We start from the raw sequence: 17,270 nt of genomic DNA on the forward strand, positions 1-17,270 counted from the left end.
GTTCTATCTATAGCATCTATCTTTCTGTCTATGGCATCAATCTTTCTATCTATATTCCTATCTACGGCATCTATCTTTCTATCTATGGCATCTATCTGTCTATCTTACTTTCTATCGATCATCTATCTTTCTATCTATCTCTGTATCTATGGCATCTATCTGTCCATCTAACTTTCTATCAATGGCATGTATCTCTATCTATCTTTTTATCTATGGAATCTATCTTTCTAGCTATCTCTCTGTGGCATCTATCTTTCTATCTATAGCATCTCTCCTTCTATCTATCTCTCTATCTATGGCATCTATCGTTCTATCTATAGCATCTATCTTTCTGTCTATGGCATCAATCTTTCTATCTATATTCCTAACTACGGCATCTATCTTTCTATCTATAGCATCTATCTGTCTATCTTACTTTCTATCAATCATCTATCTTTCTATCTATCTCTGTATCTATGGCATCTATCTGTCCATCTAACTTTCTATCAATGGCATCTATCTCTCTATCTATCTTTTTATCTATGGAATCTATCTTTCTAGCTATCTCTCTGTGGCATCTATCTTTCTATCTATAGCATCTATCCTTCCATCTATCTCTCTATCTATGGCATCTATCATTCTATCTATAGCATCTATCTTTCTGTCTATGGCATCAATCTTTCGATCTATGGCATCAATCTTTCTATCTATATTCCTATCTACGGCATCTATCTTTCTATCTATGGCATCTATCTGTCTATCTTACTTTCTATCGATCATCTATCTTTCTATCTATCTCTGTATCTATGGCATCTATCTTTCCATCTAACTTTCTATCAATGGCATGTATCTCTCTATCTATCTTTTTATCTATGGAATCTATCTTTCCACGGCATCTATCTGTCTATCTATGGCATCTATCTGTCTATCTTTCTTTCTATCGATCATCTATCTTTCTATCTATCTCTGTATCTATGGCATCTATCTGTCCATCTAACTTTCTATCAATGGCATCTATCTCTCTATCTATCTTTCTATCTATGGAATCTATCTTTCTAGCTATCTCTCTGTGGCATCTATCTTTCTATCTATAGCATCTATCCTTCTATCTATCTCTCTATCTATGGCATCTATCATTCTATCTATAGCATCTATCTTTCTGTCTATGGCATCAATCTTTCAATCTGTGGCATCAATCTTTCTATCTATATTCCTATCTATGGCATCTATCTGTCTATCTATGGCATCTATCTGTCCATCTAACTTTCTATCAATGGCATCTATCTCTCTATCTATCTTTTTATTTATGGAATCTATCTTTCTAGCTATCTCTCTGTGGCATCTATCTTTCTATCTATAGCATCTATCCTTCTACCTATCTATCTATGGCATCTATCGTTCTATCTATAGCATCTATCTTTCTATCTATGGCATCAATCTTTCGATCTATGGCATCAATCTTTCTATCTATATTCCTATCTACGGCATCTATCTTTCTATCTATGGCATCTATCTGTCTATCTTACTTTCTATCGATCATCTATCTTTCTATCTATCTCTGTATCTATGGCATCTATCTGTCCATCTAACTTTCTATCAATGGCATCTATCTCTCTATCTATCTTTTTATCTATGGAATCTATCTTTCTAGCTATCTCTCTGTGGCATCTATCTTTCTATCTATAGCATCTATCCTTCTATCTATCTCTCTATCTATGGCATCTATCGTTCTATCTATAGCATCTATCTTTCTATCTATGGCATCAATCTTTCAATCTATGGCATCAATCTTTCTATCTATATTCCTATCTACGGCATCTATCTGTCTATCTATGGCATCTATCTTTAAATCTATGGTATCCATCTTTCTATCTATGGTATCTATCCATCTATGGTATCTTTCTATCTATGGTATGTATGGTATATATCCATCCATCCATCCATGGCATCTGTCTATCTAGGGTGTCTTTCTATCTATTGTATCTATGGTATCTATCAATGGTATTTATCAGTGGATGCTATCTATCTATTGATGCTATCTATGGTATCTATGGTATCTATCTATCTATCTATGGTATTTATCAGTGGATTCTATCTATTTATTGATGGTATCTCTCTATGGCATCTATCTATGTTATTTTGAATATTACTGTGCATCATAGGGTTAAATTTCCTTGCAGTTTTCTGCCTGCTTAACTTAGATTACTTTACTTCTGGAATTTAAAATGTAGCCTGGTGCAAAATGCTCAAATGGGGAAAGCACATACTGGGACAGAAATTATGCTCAAGTTGATTTAAAATTTATGGCGAGAGACAGCACAAAAAAGTTTCACAGAGCCTTCCTCAGGGTGTGCTGGTTATATTTTCACCTGAGCTTTCTCATTTTAATATCTGATGCTGCTGCTGCTCCTTGCACCTGAAATCTATTCATTGAGTTGTTTGGCTTGACTGCAAAAACTTAAAACTGTGATTTAAATTGTTAAAATAGGTCCTCCTGGTGCATTTAACAACCACATGTCAATAAATGTATAGATATCTCAGACCTTTATACATATTCTTTTGATGTATATTTTTAATGGCTAGATGATGATGGCAGTGATGACATTTGTTTATCAAAGGAGCAGCAGAAAACAAACAAATGACTGCACGGGTATGTTTGCATGTGAGTCCCCCGAGTCTGTCTGCATGATGAAGGCGGTGTGTTGCCATGGCAACCGCCAGGTAGTGCACCTGCCCCTATAGAGAGTAAGAGCCGTCAGGGTCAGAGGGGGAGTCAGAGGTCAGTGCTTACCCCACACTTGCTGAGAGCGATGTACCACCATCTCTCCCTCACCGAGCGGAAACTACGGCCGCCCACGCAGCTCAGAACCTCCTCATTCCCGTCTCCTTCCACCTGAGAGGGAGAGATAGAGGAAATGCATGGAGGTGTGCACAGAGGATGTTGTTATCCACAAAGGTGGCGCGTTTTTACCTCAGAGACGCTCTGAATTATCACTTCAGAGTGGGAGTCTGATATATCAAGATACAAACATATTTCACACCCCAATATAGCCTGAAATGTGGCAACAAGATCCACTAACCACCACAACAACAGAGTCACGCTGGCAATCACACTTCTTAATGTGATAAACAAACATGTTGTGTTGCTTATTGAAAAAAAAAAAAAGTGAATATTATTTTTAAAAGGTGTTACAGGAGAGAAAGATCTTTTAGACCCTTTCTGCTCGACTGAGATGCATCATGAACAGTGGGAATGTGTGAATCAGTGAAATGTTACAAAAACACATTACAGGCCATTAGCGTCAGTGCCTCTCTCTGTTTCCATTTGTTTACCTCTTTTACATGTTTCTGCTCCCTTTCTTTTTTGCATTACAAAGACTACCCGATGGGAAAGATGAAAATAAGTTTGACTTTCTGGTGATAAAAAAGTGACACTCACGCATGTATATCAGAAAGCTCAGAGGTTAGCTTTAGCATTATATTCTCCTAAGACAAGGATGCTGCTCAGAACAAGTGTGTGTACTGTATATATTTGTGTGTGTGAGTGTGTGTGTTAGCTCTTACCACACAGCCTGACCAGGTGTAGCGTGTTGTGAGGTTGATGACCTGGTTGTTCTCGGGCCTCAGCACCGCCTCCTTTTGGTAGCAGTTCTGACGGAAGACAACACAATTACATTCAAATAGGAAGGTTTAAAACATTCAACATTGCCCAAGCTGAAGTTTCTGTTGAATCTACACAGTCTCTCATCTTTTTATACTGTACTTCCTGCAGATTTCACGAAGTATTATTCAACAAAGCTCAGGAAAAAGTGCCCAAACTTGATGCATGTTGCTGTGGGTTATATACATTCAGCTGTATGCATATTAAAGGAAACCCTCCACCACAAAATGTTTGTGTTTCAGCTACTCATCCCATGTTATGATGAATTCATGAAGCAAACTTTGTTTTTCTCGCATGCCTCCTTGGTGAACGAATATTCCAAAAACCAAGAAACTTCTTGATGAATTGCAGTAAAAGGGGTCCATGTTTAACAGCAGCAAAACTACATTAAAACATCTGTTCCTGAGACCCTGTGTCTTCATATGAGGACATCACATTTTGGTTTACTTGACCTTAAACTTCATTCTACTTAACTTAGACCTGTTGTCCTCATTCGTGGACACTTTTTGTGCCATCTAGCGGTAGTAAGAGCACAACACCCCAATCCATGTAAAAACAAGATGGCTGCCATCTCTGCCAAGTCAGTCTGCAGCCAATCCCCACACCAAAGTGGACAAGGTCCAAAATCTCATCACATATTATGGTTGAAACTTATTTATTTATGATTAATAATGTTTGTAGTTTGGTAAGGCAACAAAATTGACCAATTTTAGCAACAGTAACAAGCTAAGACTCTGTTAATTAGGAAGTACTCGTTTGAGGACACTGGGACTTCATTGTTGTCTCATTTAAGGACATTGGGACTTAATTATTGTTGACAATATTTATTTTTTTTATACTTATCGGGTCCTACTGATCCCAAATAGCTAGGAGAAACAAAAGTTTTGGTCTCAGGAGGATAATCCAAGTCTCATTTATCCAGTTGTATGCTCATTACCTGCCAAACACATGCATTTTCACTAGAGCCTCATTACTTAAAACACTTCTGCATGAACAGTCTCATGCACAGATGAGTAGCGTGCCTCAGCAACTCAATGGACTGCACAAGCTGAGTTCAATCGCATGTGCTTTCCACGTTGTGCTACTCATATGTGGAAGTGTTATATAATGTGATATTTTAATGATACTGCGTGTGTTTGGGAAGAACTGAGCATCCGACTGGTTAAATGAGACTTGGATTATACTGCATGAGTTGTGTGAGAGTTTGTATTTTGACACAGTTTGTTGATCATTAAACACCGTCCCCGTTTACCCTTATTCATCAAGAATTTTTGGATTATTCGTTCACCATACAGGTTTTCGGAAAGAGTAGGGTTTCTTTGAATTTTAATGTAACACAAAGCAGGTAATTGATATACAAATGATCATTTTGTGGGCGAGGTATTCCTTTATGTAACAACAGAGCATCAGTGAAAACATAAGAGACTGTTTTGCCAGTGCAGAATATACAAGGTGTGTTTAATCAAAATGTAATTGAAATTGTGGCTGCTTTGCCTTCTGGTCTACCGAGGCTGCTGTAAGAGGAATTAAAATTTATATTTTTTTGTTCCTTCTTTGATGGATTTCTGTTTGTGTGACTGCTGAATACTGGTGAGTGCAGAATGAAGGCTGTACTTTTTGATTCTGGGAAACTGACACCAAAATCTGTCTGAGAGCTGAGAAATGTTGGGCTGTTTGTAGCTGTGCTGGAAATATCTCAACATAATGACACATCTGTGTATCAAAAGCAGGAAGAAGAACACCAACAAATGACTACCTGGGCTTAGAAATTAGGGCTGTGTATCAGCAAGAATCTGGTGATATGATGTGCATCACAAGACAGGGCTTACAATTCAATATAGTGTGATACTTTAAGCAAGGTAATATATATTGAGTTTTTTAAAAGTCAGATTTCAGGAAAAATGTCACAATATAAAGAACATGCCAACATATGCATCAAAAAGATTGATTTTTTAGTGATCAATGTGATGTGTATTTGTATTTGTCACAGTCCCTGTAACATCCAACATTATGGCACGACTTTTTGTGCAATCTGAGAAAAGGAAATTGCCTGTGTCACAAAGATTAGGGCTGCACTTGAAAGTCGAAGATTCAAATCATCAGTTGGCAACCCCTCAATCAAGCAGTCCATTTTTTTTCCACTCAGTGTACAGTGTACTTCTGGGGATGTTTTGGTCACCAGATTTAGCTGCAGACTCTCCAGTACAGGCAGCTGCAGACCCAGACCCAGGGTGAGTTTGAGTGAGACGGAAGCAGCTGTCAGGAGCAGGAAAGGCTCTGCCCGGTCAAGCTTCAAGAGAACGTTATTTTCTACCATCTGCTTAGAAGTGGCGAATTTGCAGCTCACAGCAACTTAATGCAAAATATTCTCTGGCTTAGGTTGGATATCATCACATTCACAATCCGTCTTTAGCATAGTTAGCAGTCATTAGCTCGGAGGGCTAACTTGGCTTGTTTCTATATAACATGATTGTCTCTGTCACCCTGAACATCCCACAGAGCTCCACTAAAACTCTCAAACTCTATCTGGAAAGAAAATATTCAAATATCCATATTGAACAGCCAAATCTGATTTGACTGACCAAAAAAAAAAAGAGGTGCTTTGCAGTGTTCTTTCGGTAAACAAATTAATAAACTTAAATGTACACAATTAAAAATTTTGTGGTTTTGAGAAGTGATACAGTATCACAAAAAATATTATACTATACTCCAGTGTGTCGCACTTTTCTTACACTCCTAATAGAAATGCAAGGTATTTGGTGCTAGACCATCTTAGCATGAGCTTCCTCATACAGTGCACAGCACACCTGATAACCCTAATAACAGTTTTTACTCAGAGGCTCACCTTACTTTGATAACACAGAAACCAACAGATGCCGTACACTGAGCTGGTTAAGCTTTAAAATGGGTTAGCAGGCAGTACCAACGTCTGCCTACAGTAAATGGTTGCATTATACATTATTCATTGGTTGTGAAAGCCATTTAATGTCAGCGTTATATACTATATCATGTTATATCTTTAGAGTACCAGCTGACTGTGGCATATACAGACGACTACAACACAGATTAAGGATTCATGCACGCTACTCCTATAGCCGAGGCCCATATTTCATGAATCCACTATCTCTAAAAGCCAGAGATCTCAGACCTAAGGCTCCAAATTATGGAGTCAACCAGGTGTTTAATGTACGCTGCGCAGAACGTGGACGGGAGAATAAGTTTATGAGGAATTACTCTAAATGCATACAGTGTAGTCTGTTAAGTACGTGGAAAGAGATGCACTTTCTGTTGTTTTGGCTTTGTACTTACGTAATTGGATTTGAAATATAACAATGACTACAAGGCTGAAGTGCTGATTTTCAGTTTTACAGGTAAACATCGGCTCCCCTAATTTTGAACAGTGCAGCAGTACAAAAACAAGGCTGTAATTCCTAAAATGTTCACGCAATATGGATGTAAATATCCTCAAATCAAGGTTGATACAATGCACTTTACCCTTTTAATCACTGTTCAATTCACGAGCTAATGTGTTTGAGTGCTGGGCCAAGTACAAGAAAACAGAAATCCATCTACAGAAAATCCTCCTGCTATTATTTTCTGTGCAGCAGCTTCAGTTTGGGCAGAGGTCTCTGGTGTCTCACTTTGCGTTCACAAGTATGGATTGTACCATCCTTGATCACTGCATGTATCATCAATAATATATCGCTGACCGTGAATGAAAACCCCTTCAAGGGCTGAGAAAGACAGCTTTGTTTTATTCTGAGCAGCATGAGCAGCGCGTGATCCTTTAGTTCAAGTTGAAATGTGAAAATTATCAAAATTGGAGTCACAGGGCTTTTTCATTACAAATAACTGACATGCAAATTGGTTGATGGAGGTGTGTTTCTCTTTAATAATGGCTTGTCATAAGACATGATGCGGAGGGTGTCAATGTCTCACCTTTTCGTGCCTCTTGTACACAGCTGGCCACTGAGAACTGTCATCAAAGTAGAGCAATATGTTCTGACAGCAGCGAGACTGCACAAAGGAGAGAGGGAGCATAGATCAGAGAGGAGGCAGCGAGATGGTTTGAGATTTATACGACAAAAACTGTTTCCAAAGTCTGCAGGCTACAACAGCAAAGCCAGGCATGGGTAAAAGAAGACAGAGCGGAAGAACAAAACAGACGCAAAGAAAGATAGAGCGGGGGAGAGAAGAAAGGAGGAGGAGGGGACAGAAAAAAAAGAGGACGAGGAGGGTAAAGCAGGAACAGCCGGAGGAAGGAGGAGAGGGGAAAGAAAGAGCGATGGCATCAGTTGAGATGAGGTAAGAGGAAGGAAAGAGGGAAGGAGAGAGAAATAGATACTAAAGCAGAGAAAGAAAGGATGAAGAAAGAAGAGTAAAACACTTGGGCTGCCAGAGAAGAAAGCGTGGGCAAGCTGAAGCAATGTGGTAAAACTGATTGGAAATAAAAGATGTAAAACAAATGCAAGATACAGACACAAACAGTCTCACATACAGCTACAGTACAGTGAAGGTCTTAGCACACTGAGTCCGGATTTTTTGTCCAAAACTGTTGCATGCTTAAAAATAAATAAGACCTCCCCTTGTGTCTATCATGTTTTCACACTGACTCCAAAATTCATTCAGTCATTAAAGTTTTGCGCATTTTCTCGCATCCATCAAAAGCCTAGAAAGTTGTTTGATCAAAAGGTGGTGAAGACAATGAGAGGAAACCTTTGGGACATACATCTACATCCGCAACAAGAGAGAGGAATTTGGCACACGGTTTCATTTCACAACTCAAATAGCCCACTTTCAACAGGTCAGATTGTAATACTCAGGTGGATGATGAGGATGAGGAGGAGGATGTAATACAGGATGAGGACAGCACACAGATACAGACAAAGAGCGACAGCGTGGAGACAGAGAAGGACAGCTCAGTTCCTTCACGTAGCCGCAGTGCCAAATGCAAGATGCTGGCAGAGAGTGGCGACAGTCAGGGAGGTAACTCAAGTGCAGAGAAGCAAGGGAGCAATGTGTCTCTCCATTTAGTCGTGTATTGCGAATTATTGCATTGAAAAGAATAAAATGCATCATGATATGTTTTTGTGCTTAACAATTTTTATCAGGTGACGGATGAAAATACGCACACAAAAACATTTGGACTTGGTGTGCAAAGGTCTTACGTCGTCTCACCTTTGGATAGCGGAACCGGAAGTCCAGACGTCCAAAGTCGGTAAGAAAGCAGAAGCGCGTGAGGAAAACCCAGTCCTGAAGTCAAGAAACAGAAGAGAGAGGGGTTAAAGGTTCATTCAACTATTCATTGACACTGGGTGAGAGATGGGGTACACCCTGGACAGGTCACCAGACTACCACAGGGCCGACAAACAGAGACAGACAACCATTCACACTCATATTTTACAATTTAGAGCCACCAATTAACCTGCATGTCTTTGGAATGTGGGAGGAAGCTGGAGTACCCAGAGAAAACCCACACTGACACTGGGAGAGCATGCAAACTCCACACAGAAGGGCTCCCCCATCCCGGGTTCAAACCAGGAGCTGATCTCCTCGAACCAGTTGGCATTGTGAGACGACAATGCTAACCACTGCACCATTGTTTCACCCAGGGTTAAAGGCGAAACAAAAAAAATGAACATGGATAAAGCAAGGAAGACACAAGTTCAAGACTCTACAGCCACACTAGCAGCTCTGTGCTCACATGGCTCACTCAGAACTGAGTACCACGTTTCCATGGTAACAATCAGTGACACCTGCTGACCCTTGGCACCAAATGACAAAAAGGAGCAAATCATGGGTAATAATTTATGGTTTAATAATGATATAAAGTAAAAATATGAGAAAGGAAAGACTTTCTAGAGAGCGTTAGAAATATACAGCCGCGAGGAGATTGTCAGTCATTTTGAGTTGTGAGCATGATGACTGAAAAGTTGGCAGACGTACGAGCTCTGCTACATTAAGCATCTCAGCTCTGCATTAGGTCGGCGCTGCTTTGAGATTTCATGCTACTGTCTGGAAGCTTTTGTCACAGTTACAGTCTTTGCTGAATTTCCCACGGAAAATGTCTTTGTAATATTTTCTGATGGAGTTGAAGGGAAGGGACTGCATTTATATAGCGCCATTCTACCTTACCGGACAAAGCACTTCACAATTTGCCTCTCATTCACACACACACACACACACACACACACACACACACACACACATTCATACACTAGTGGTGGCCAAGCTGCCATGCAAGGTGCTGGCCTGCCCTCTCAGAGCAACTTGGGGTTCAGTGTCTTGCTTAATGACACTTCAACATGAGGACATGAGGAGCAGTGGATTAAACCACCAACCTTGTGATTAATGGAAAACCTGCTCTACCTCCTGAACCGGTGTTTGTTCAGTTAGCCATGTTTTAGGGGCGGCTGTGGCTTAGAGGTAGAGCAGGTCGTCCACTAATCAGAAGACTGGCGCCTCAGTCCAGTGGCTCCTCCAGTCTGCATGTCCAAGTATCCTTGAGCAAGATACTAAACCCCAAAATGCTCCCAATGGCTGTTCCATTGGTGTGTGAAAGCATGTGAATGGTTACTGAGTAGAAAGTGGCACCTTGTATGGTAGTCTCGGCCAGCGGTGTGTGAGAATGTGTGAAAACTCAGTAGTTTAAAAGCACTTTGAGCGGTCAGAAGACCAGAAAGGCGCTATACAAGTGCTGTGAAGTCCATTATTTTTAGTTTAAAAGAAGCCTTAATTTACCCAGAGTTCATGGCAAATTAGTAGGGGTGAGAAAAAAAATGTATTCACTCAAGTATCACATTTTTTTTCTTACATTTATTTTAATTGACTTTTGTAATGCCCGACTCAATATAATTCAAATGCGGAGGTGGAAATAAATTGCTGCCTTTATTGTGTTAATCGATTATGTGACATCATATCCTTTTCAAGAAAAACAAAGCTAAAACGAAAAAGCAGAAAATGGTTGACAGTCCAAGAACATGGACCTTCAGCTGCTTGAATAGCAACTCAAATTCAGCCAGCCCGGTGTAAACTCCCCACTGAATCAGCAAACTTTCTGTTGCTGCTGTTACACAGATTAGGCCCAGTCTGCTGTGAGGCCAGGAGCTGGGGTTTGAGCCGGCTGAATTCCAGTTGCTGAAGCCACTACTATGTCCGTCTGTGGAGCTTTCGCCCACTCTCTTCCTGATGAATATTCTCCCAAAGGCAAGGACCCCAGGGTGCACAAGCCTGCTAATTACTTTGATCAAAACCATAGTCAAAAGTCTCGCTTTGTAAAACCAGACCTTGATGATGTTGTGAGGTGAAAAGTCAACAGATGACAAAAGCTATATTGACTCATCCTGAGCAGTGTATGTCAGTACCAGATTTCATGGCAATCCATCCAACAGCTGACAAAGACATTTTACTCAAAACCACAAACAGCTGCCTCTTGCTGCCCTGGAGGAAAAGTCCGGGGACTACCAAACTCAGTAGCATTTATTGTCTGAGAACCATGAATGTCTGTGTAAACATTTGTGCCAATCCATCTTATAGATGTTGAGATATTGCACAGGATAAGTGAAACCATGACCTGCTGTTAACGCTAAAGGAAAAGTCAGGGGAGAAAGGGATTCATTCTCTGGGCACCACGGTTATCTGTACCAAAACTAAACATTAATCCATCCACACAGATGTTGAGATATTTCAGCCTGGACCAAAGTGGTAAACAGAAAGACCAACAGAACGATAATAAAATCTCGAAAGCTAGCGTGGCTAAAAGGGAGGTTGTGTAGAAGCACACAGAGGAAAGAAGAGGTAGAGGAGGGAAGGGGAGCCGTAGGGAAGAGAAGAAAGGAAATAAAAGTTGGAGAGAGGGCATTAACGGGGCAATAAAAGAAGAGAAAGAGAGGAGGAGGGGGAAGAGGAGTTGAAACAGAAGGGCAGAGCTTACAAAAAGTTAAAGAAGAGATTGAGGAGGAGTTAAAAAAAAAAGGTTTAGCTATAAGAGAAAAAGAAGCAAAGTGGAGAGGAGGGTGGTGGCGCCAAGAGGGTAAACTTCTAGAGAGGGTAAACAGAGAGGGCATCAAGGGGCTGCTGAGCACATTAATGAGGGAGAGAGAGGTGGAGAAGAGGCGAAAAAACCTATCCATTCTTAATATTATTCAGCCATAAGCTTGGCAGCATGAGACCAGATAATAGTGCTGATGGTGTACTTCACTGAGCTTACATAAAGCACTGCAGCAGCATCGGCGTGGCAGATCAGTCAGTGGTGGTCTATATATAAATATATATATATATTTCCTATACAGCTGTGAGCAGACACATTTTGTAGATATGGATCACATTGCTGAACACAGCACTAACACCACATCACTTATATGATGTTTACACACTCTTCCCCTTATCTGGAGCACTGCCCGGTGTAAGTACGTCCTACCGAGGCAGACAGGCTAAATGAAGAGCTCTGAACCAGAAGGAGACATCAGATCTTTAAGAATAAGTAACAGCTAGTCTTGTAAAATTAGTACAACAAATGAGAGATGTTTTATTTAGACGAATGGCGCGAGAGACAGACCGAGGCTGGACTCAAATTTAGAATACTACAGATTTGTGGTAAATGCCTTTTAATCAATAGAGGGCCCCATTAACCAAGTGCATGGTTAACAAAATGACTGAGAGACTAAAGCAGTAAGTGATTAGACTGAGATTACAGCTGGGTGATATTGACAAAGTAAAATACTGTATCATTTTTAGGCTTTCTACAGATAAATACACATTAGTCTAGACACGACTGTTACAACAATATTCTTCTCCAATATGTTAATAATATATTGTAAAATGAAATATTAGAGGACTATAAATATGTTTTTCTACAAAATCTGCTTTTTAATCAGCAACAATCTAACAGATTAATTGTTTGAGGGAACTAAGCCAGAATCTCTTCTTCCAGCTTTTTAAAGTTACATATTTGCTGCTTTTCTTGGTCGTCCTTGATAGTAAACTGAACATCTTTCGCACTGTTGGTCAAACAAAACAAACAATATGTCAACTTGAGCGCTAGGAAATTGTGATGGATATTGTTTTTTACCATTTTCTAACATCTTATATATACATCCATCCATTTTCATCCGCTTCTCCGGGGCCGTGTCGCGAGGGCAGCAGGTCAAGCAAAGCACCCCAGACGTCCCTCTCCGTAGTGATGCTTTCCAGCTCCTCCTGGGGGACCCCAAGGCATTCCCAGGCCAGATGAGATATGTAATCCTACAATCCAGCGTGTTCTAGGCCTACCCTGGGGCCTCTTACTAGTGGGACGTGCCCGGAACACCTTTAACGGGAGGCGCCCAGGAAGCACCTCAACTGGCTGGAACCACCTAAAACTGACCCCTTTCGACGCCAAGAAGCAGCGGCTCTACTCCGAGCTCCCTCTGGATTTCCGAGCTCCTTACCCTATCTCTAAGGCTGAGCCCAGCCACCACACGGAAGAAAATAATTTCAGCTGCTTGTATTTGCGATTTCATTCTTTCGGTCACTACCCAGAGCTCATGACCATAGGTGAAGGGACATAGATGGACCAGTAAATCAAAAGCTTTGCCTTCTGGCTCAGCTCCCTCTTCACCACCACATTCAGTATAATGCAAATATCATTAGTTGCAGCCCAAATTAAATAATACCAACCTTCTACAATTGTAAATTAATCAGAGTTTAATGTTATCCACACAAACAGCCATACAAGAACTTTGCCTAAATACAATACACATCAATTTAGTTAACCTGAATATTTCACCACTTTTGATGCTACAGACACAATTTTGTCAATACTTGATGCATATTTTCTTCCAGTGCAGGTGCTAAAACATCACCTGAGTTTTGGTACCATTACCAAAACATTTCTCCTATAACCTAGTTTAAAAACGAGCATGGGTTTGCACAATATCCTCCTTTCAACAAAAGTGTAACAGTGTAGAAGGTCCAAACACAAGCAGCCAAACAAAACCTTCCACAGAACAATCTAAAATCACTTTTGATGCCCCGATACAGAATGAATCTGCTTTCTATCTATTGTAGATGAGGAAATATCATATTGAAATAAACAATACTAATACCTTTTTCCTTACCAAAATTAGCGCATGTACGCAGGTTTTTAAAAAAAACAGAAAAACCTGATAAAAATAAACAATAGACTCCTTTCCCATTTTCAGTAAACTAGAGCCATGTACACAGCTCTGCAGCAGATGAGCGTGCCTTTCTGTTTTCTTTTTTTACTGGTGTGTCACATTTGATGCCACAGACTGGAAAACAGGTTAGTAAACAGCAAAAAGCAGCATGGAGGCCAGTGAAAATGTTACAGTGGTTACTTCTTTTTATATCTCTTACTTACTCAGTCTCTCTTTCATACTCAGTGCAGACTCACTTGGACTGATGTTTGAGCGAGCTTGGGACTACTGCAGAGTCATTCGACCCAGGTCTGAATGCCGATTGTAACCTTTCCTATTACGTACAAAAGCCAGATGTTACCGAGTGTTAGTGGGTTTTTTGTGCAGTGGGAAAGGCTAACCAAGTAGCCTATTCGATGCCAACTTCCCGCTAGAGCTGAAACAGTCAGTCAAAAACAACTTAGTCAACTAACAAAAACAACTGTTGTGATAACTGATTTATAATTCAAGCCATTTTTTCAAGCTACAACACCAAATATTCCCCGTATGGTTCCAGCTTCTCAAATGAGTTCATTGGCTGCTTATCTTGTCTTAAATTCTAAGATTAGATAAACTTTATTGTCCCTACAGGAAATTTGTTTTGGACACATAGCTGCATAGCAAAGTGACTACAGACTGTTGGTTAGACAAAATAACTTCAAATTGGGCAATTGGAAATGGTGATGGGCATTTTTCATTATCTTGTGACATTGTACAGACCAAACAATTACAGTAAATTAGGAAAAATACAGCAGCTTAACTGGCAATGAAAACAGTCATTAGATGCAGGACTATTCTGATTTAGATCAGGAATCACGTGGTCAAAGAAAAAGTAAACACGCCAACTTTCAAAGCTTGATTGTTGCTGATATTCTGTGCCACAGATACAATCTGGTCAGTACTCAAAGTACTGAGCTTCGAGATTCAGCCTTATACTCGTGCTTTGCTACAACATCCAATCCTTATTGGAATAAGATAAGTTTTCAGGATATGATGACACAACAGGTATTCATTTGTCACTTCACAGAACAGCCAGTTTAATTATTCTTCAGCAATGTAGCTTTAAAGACCAGGAAATCACAATCTCATAGTATACAAATACCAAAATCCCAGAAGATACAGTCTCTCATATCAGGAAATGATATTACACTGTATTGTTGGATCTCCAAGTTCTGCTTCAGGTGATGTTAATTTCCTCTAAAATCAATCTTACTTTTCAAATGTTAAACAAGCAGATCCAAAACAACTGCTTTCACACAAAAGTTTCACCTCAGCCAACTGCACACTAGAATATGTTTCACATTTCAGCTTCTTCGGGGACTAGTGCACAGTTCTCTTCTTCTTTATTAAAGCAGGCCTTAAGGTTGGTTGTTATGAACCCTTGATCTCCACCCAACCAGCGAAACTCCCGGTGCACCATTATACTGTAATTACCTCTGCCCTGCGTTCTCCCTACATAAACAAGCACAGTAATTTCTGTGCTGAGAAATAAAGTGCAACCAGAGCAGTGTAGCGTGGCTAGCCCTGCTGCCTCCATATATCACAGCAAACAAAACCGCAGCCATATTTCAGCCGCTGCCAGGCAGCTTCATCCCCCGGAGCCTCTGGGTTATAATTCATGGCAAACTCCAAAAGTCACTGAAGCCCGAGACTCACTCCCCCACCTCGGTGTGTTGTCCCGGGTGACGCTCAAGGCTGTGGCCATGACAACCAGGGCAGCAGAGGGGAGCACTGACCCAGAGATGAATCCCTGGAGAGAGGAGAGAGGGGTGGCCCGGCTGGGATGGTGGGGGGTATCATTTAAGGCGCCACAGGGTACGACTGTGAAAGACCCCCTTGTTGGACACGAGCATCTGTCACACACTTTTACAACATGACTGCTCTGAAACCAACAGGCATACCCACACACACACACACACACACACACACACACACACACACACACCCAAANCACACACACACACACACACACACACACCCCAAATGTCAATCCCCCCACCCCCCATTATTATTGTCATAGCAACCACAGCATGCCTTAGTTTGCAGCTGCCATAGAAACATCAAAAGGCCAAGCCGTCCATTCGAACACACACAAACACTTTTATTTCGTCATGCTTCCGTTCACACATCCTTCAAACTTCCTAACAAACACAGCAGTTGTATCATACGGCTGAGCCTGAACAATGGTGTTCAAAGCAGGTAATTAGTTTTACTTCCGTCTTGCAATATGAGTCAATTATTGAGCTTCACACACACCAAAGAGGACACAGTGTTTTGCCTTGGATTCTTTCCAGCAGCAGTGCCGAAGTGTGTGAGCTTTATTTTGCGACACCGGAAGATATTTAGCACATCCGCTGACACAAGAAGAACTTAAGACACATGGTTATAATGTCATGATGTCATTTTTAAATCATGTTTAAAAAAAATGCTCTATGTTCACACAGAAATGTAAAATAAAGAATTAAAAAAATGCTTCCGATAACTGAACTAACCAGAAAGATAAAGTGATTTAAATGTGGACTTAAATGTGACAACACTAATTTAACTGCCTAACGCTTCATGTCTGTCACTAAAAATAATGAGAAATAAACTCACTTCACCACAAAAAAACAACAACAAAAAAATAATAATAAAATGCTTCCTATACCCCATATGCTATTGAAATCACTCCTGCATGTGGGGGCAGGTTTAACACTTAGGGTTGCAACAGCATGCAATTTTCACGATACAATAACTGTCTCAGAAAATATCGCAGTTTCACAGTATCACGGTATTACAGAATTTATATTACTAACAATCAGAATGACCCTTAACCCTAAGGGCCCTAGGCATTTTTGGGGTATTTTTACTGCCTTTACTTTTAAGCTCATTTCACAGTCACTCTAAAGGCTACATACACGTGCTATATCTTGGGTTTTTTTCAGGACAATCTGGGCTAACCAGATTTGCCAACATTCCATGTCCTTCTATGTGCCTGTATTTTGTATTAATTTTTATATCAATGAGAAAAACAAATCTGTGTTACTAAATTCTTACATTTTTACATGTATCTCACCACAGCAAGTTGGAAGAAGACATATTCCGCCATATATGAAGAGGGGAGACTCTCTGGAATCTGGCAATATAAGAACCATGATGGTGGGACATTCTGTCACTTCACAGCTGTCCAAAACATGTGGTTTGTGCCAGGCGGACATAATTGCAAATTCCATTGACTCATTCACAAGTCAAAAATTGTTTTAACTGAAAGAAACATGCAATATTTACATCTAAGATCATAGAAAAATAGTCAACCAAGTGCAATGATGTCCTCCAAGATAAGATTTGCCACTTCGTTTGCAGTAAACAAAGTCTGTTGTTGTTTTTCAGTTTCAGTTATATATTGGGGGGACATTTTGGGCATTGGAGGGGACACATGTCCCCCTCAATGTATATGGTGACTACGGCCCTGTCAG

The 17,270-nt window shown here is 40.3% G+C and overlaps 1 protein-coding gene across 1 annotated transcript in view; it reads right to left on the minus strand.

Annotated features, from left to right (window-relative positions):
- tmem145 (transmembrane protein 145) overlaps nucleotides 1–17,270 on the minus strand; it is a 63,375-nt gene that overhangs the window by 33,821 nt on the left and 12,284 nt on the right. The window contains 4 exon segments of the mRNA XM_050047809.1: nucleotides 2,771–2,872; nucleotides 3,544–3,630; nucleotides 7,580–7,657; nucleotides 8,819–8,893. Coding sequence (XP_049903766.1) covers nucleotides 2,771–2,872; nucleotides 3,544–3,630; nucleotides 7,580–7,657; nucleotides 8,819–8,893 — 342 coding nt within the window.

Source organism: Epinephelus moara, chromosome 6, assembly GCF_006386435.1.
Source record: "Epinephelus moara isolate mb chromosome 6, YSFRI_EMoa_1.0, whole genome shotgun sequence".
In the NCBI taxonomy this organism is placed as follows: domain Eukaryota; kingdom Metazoa; phylum Chordata; class Actinopteri; order Perciformes; family Serranidae; genus Epinephelus; species Epinephelus moara.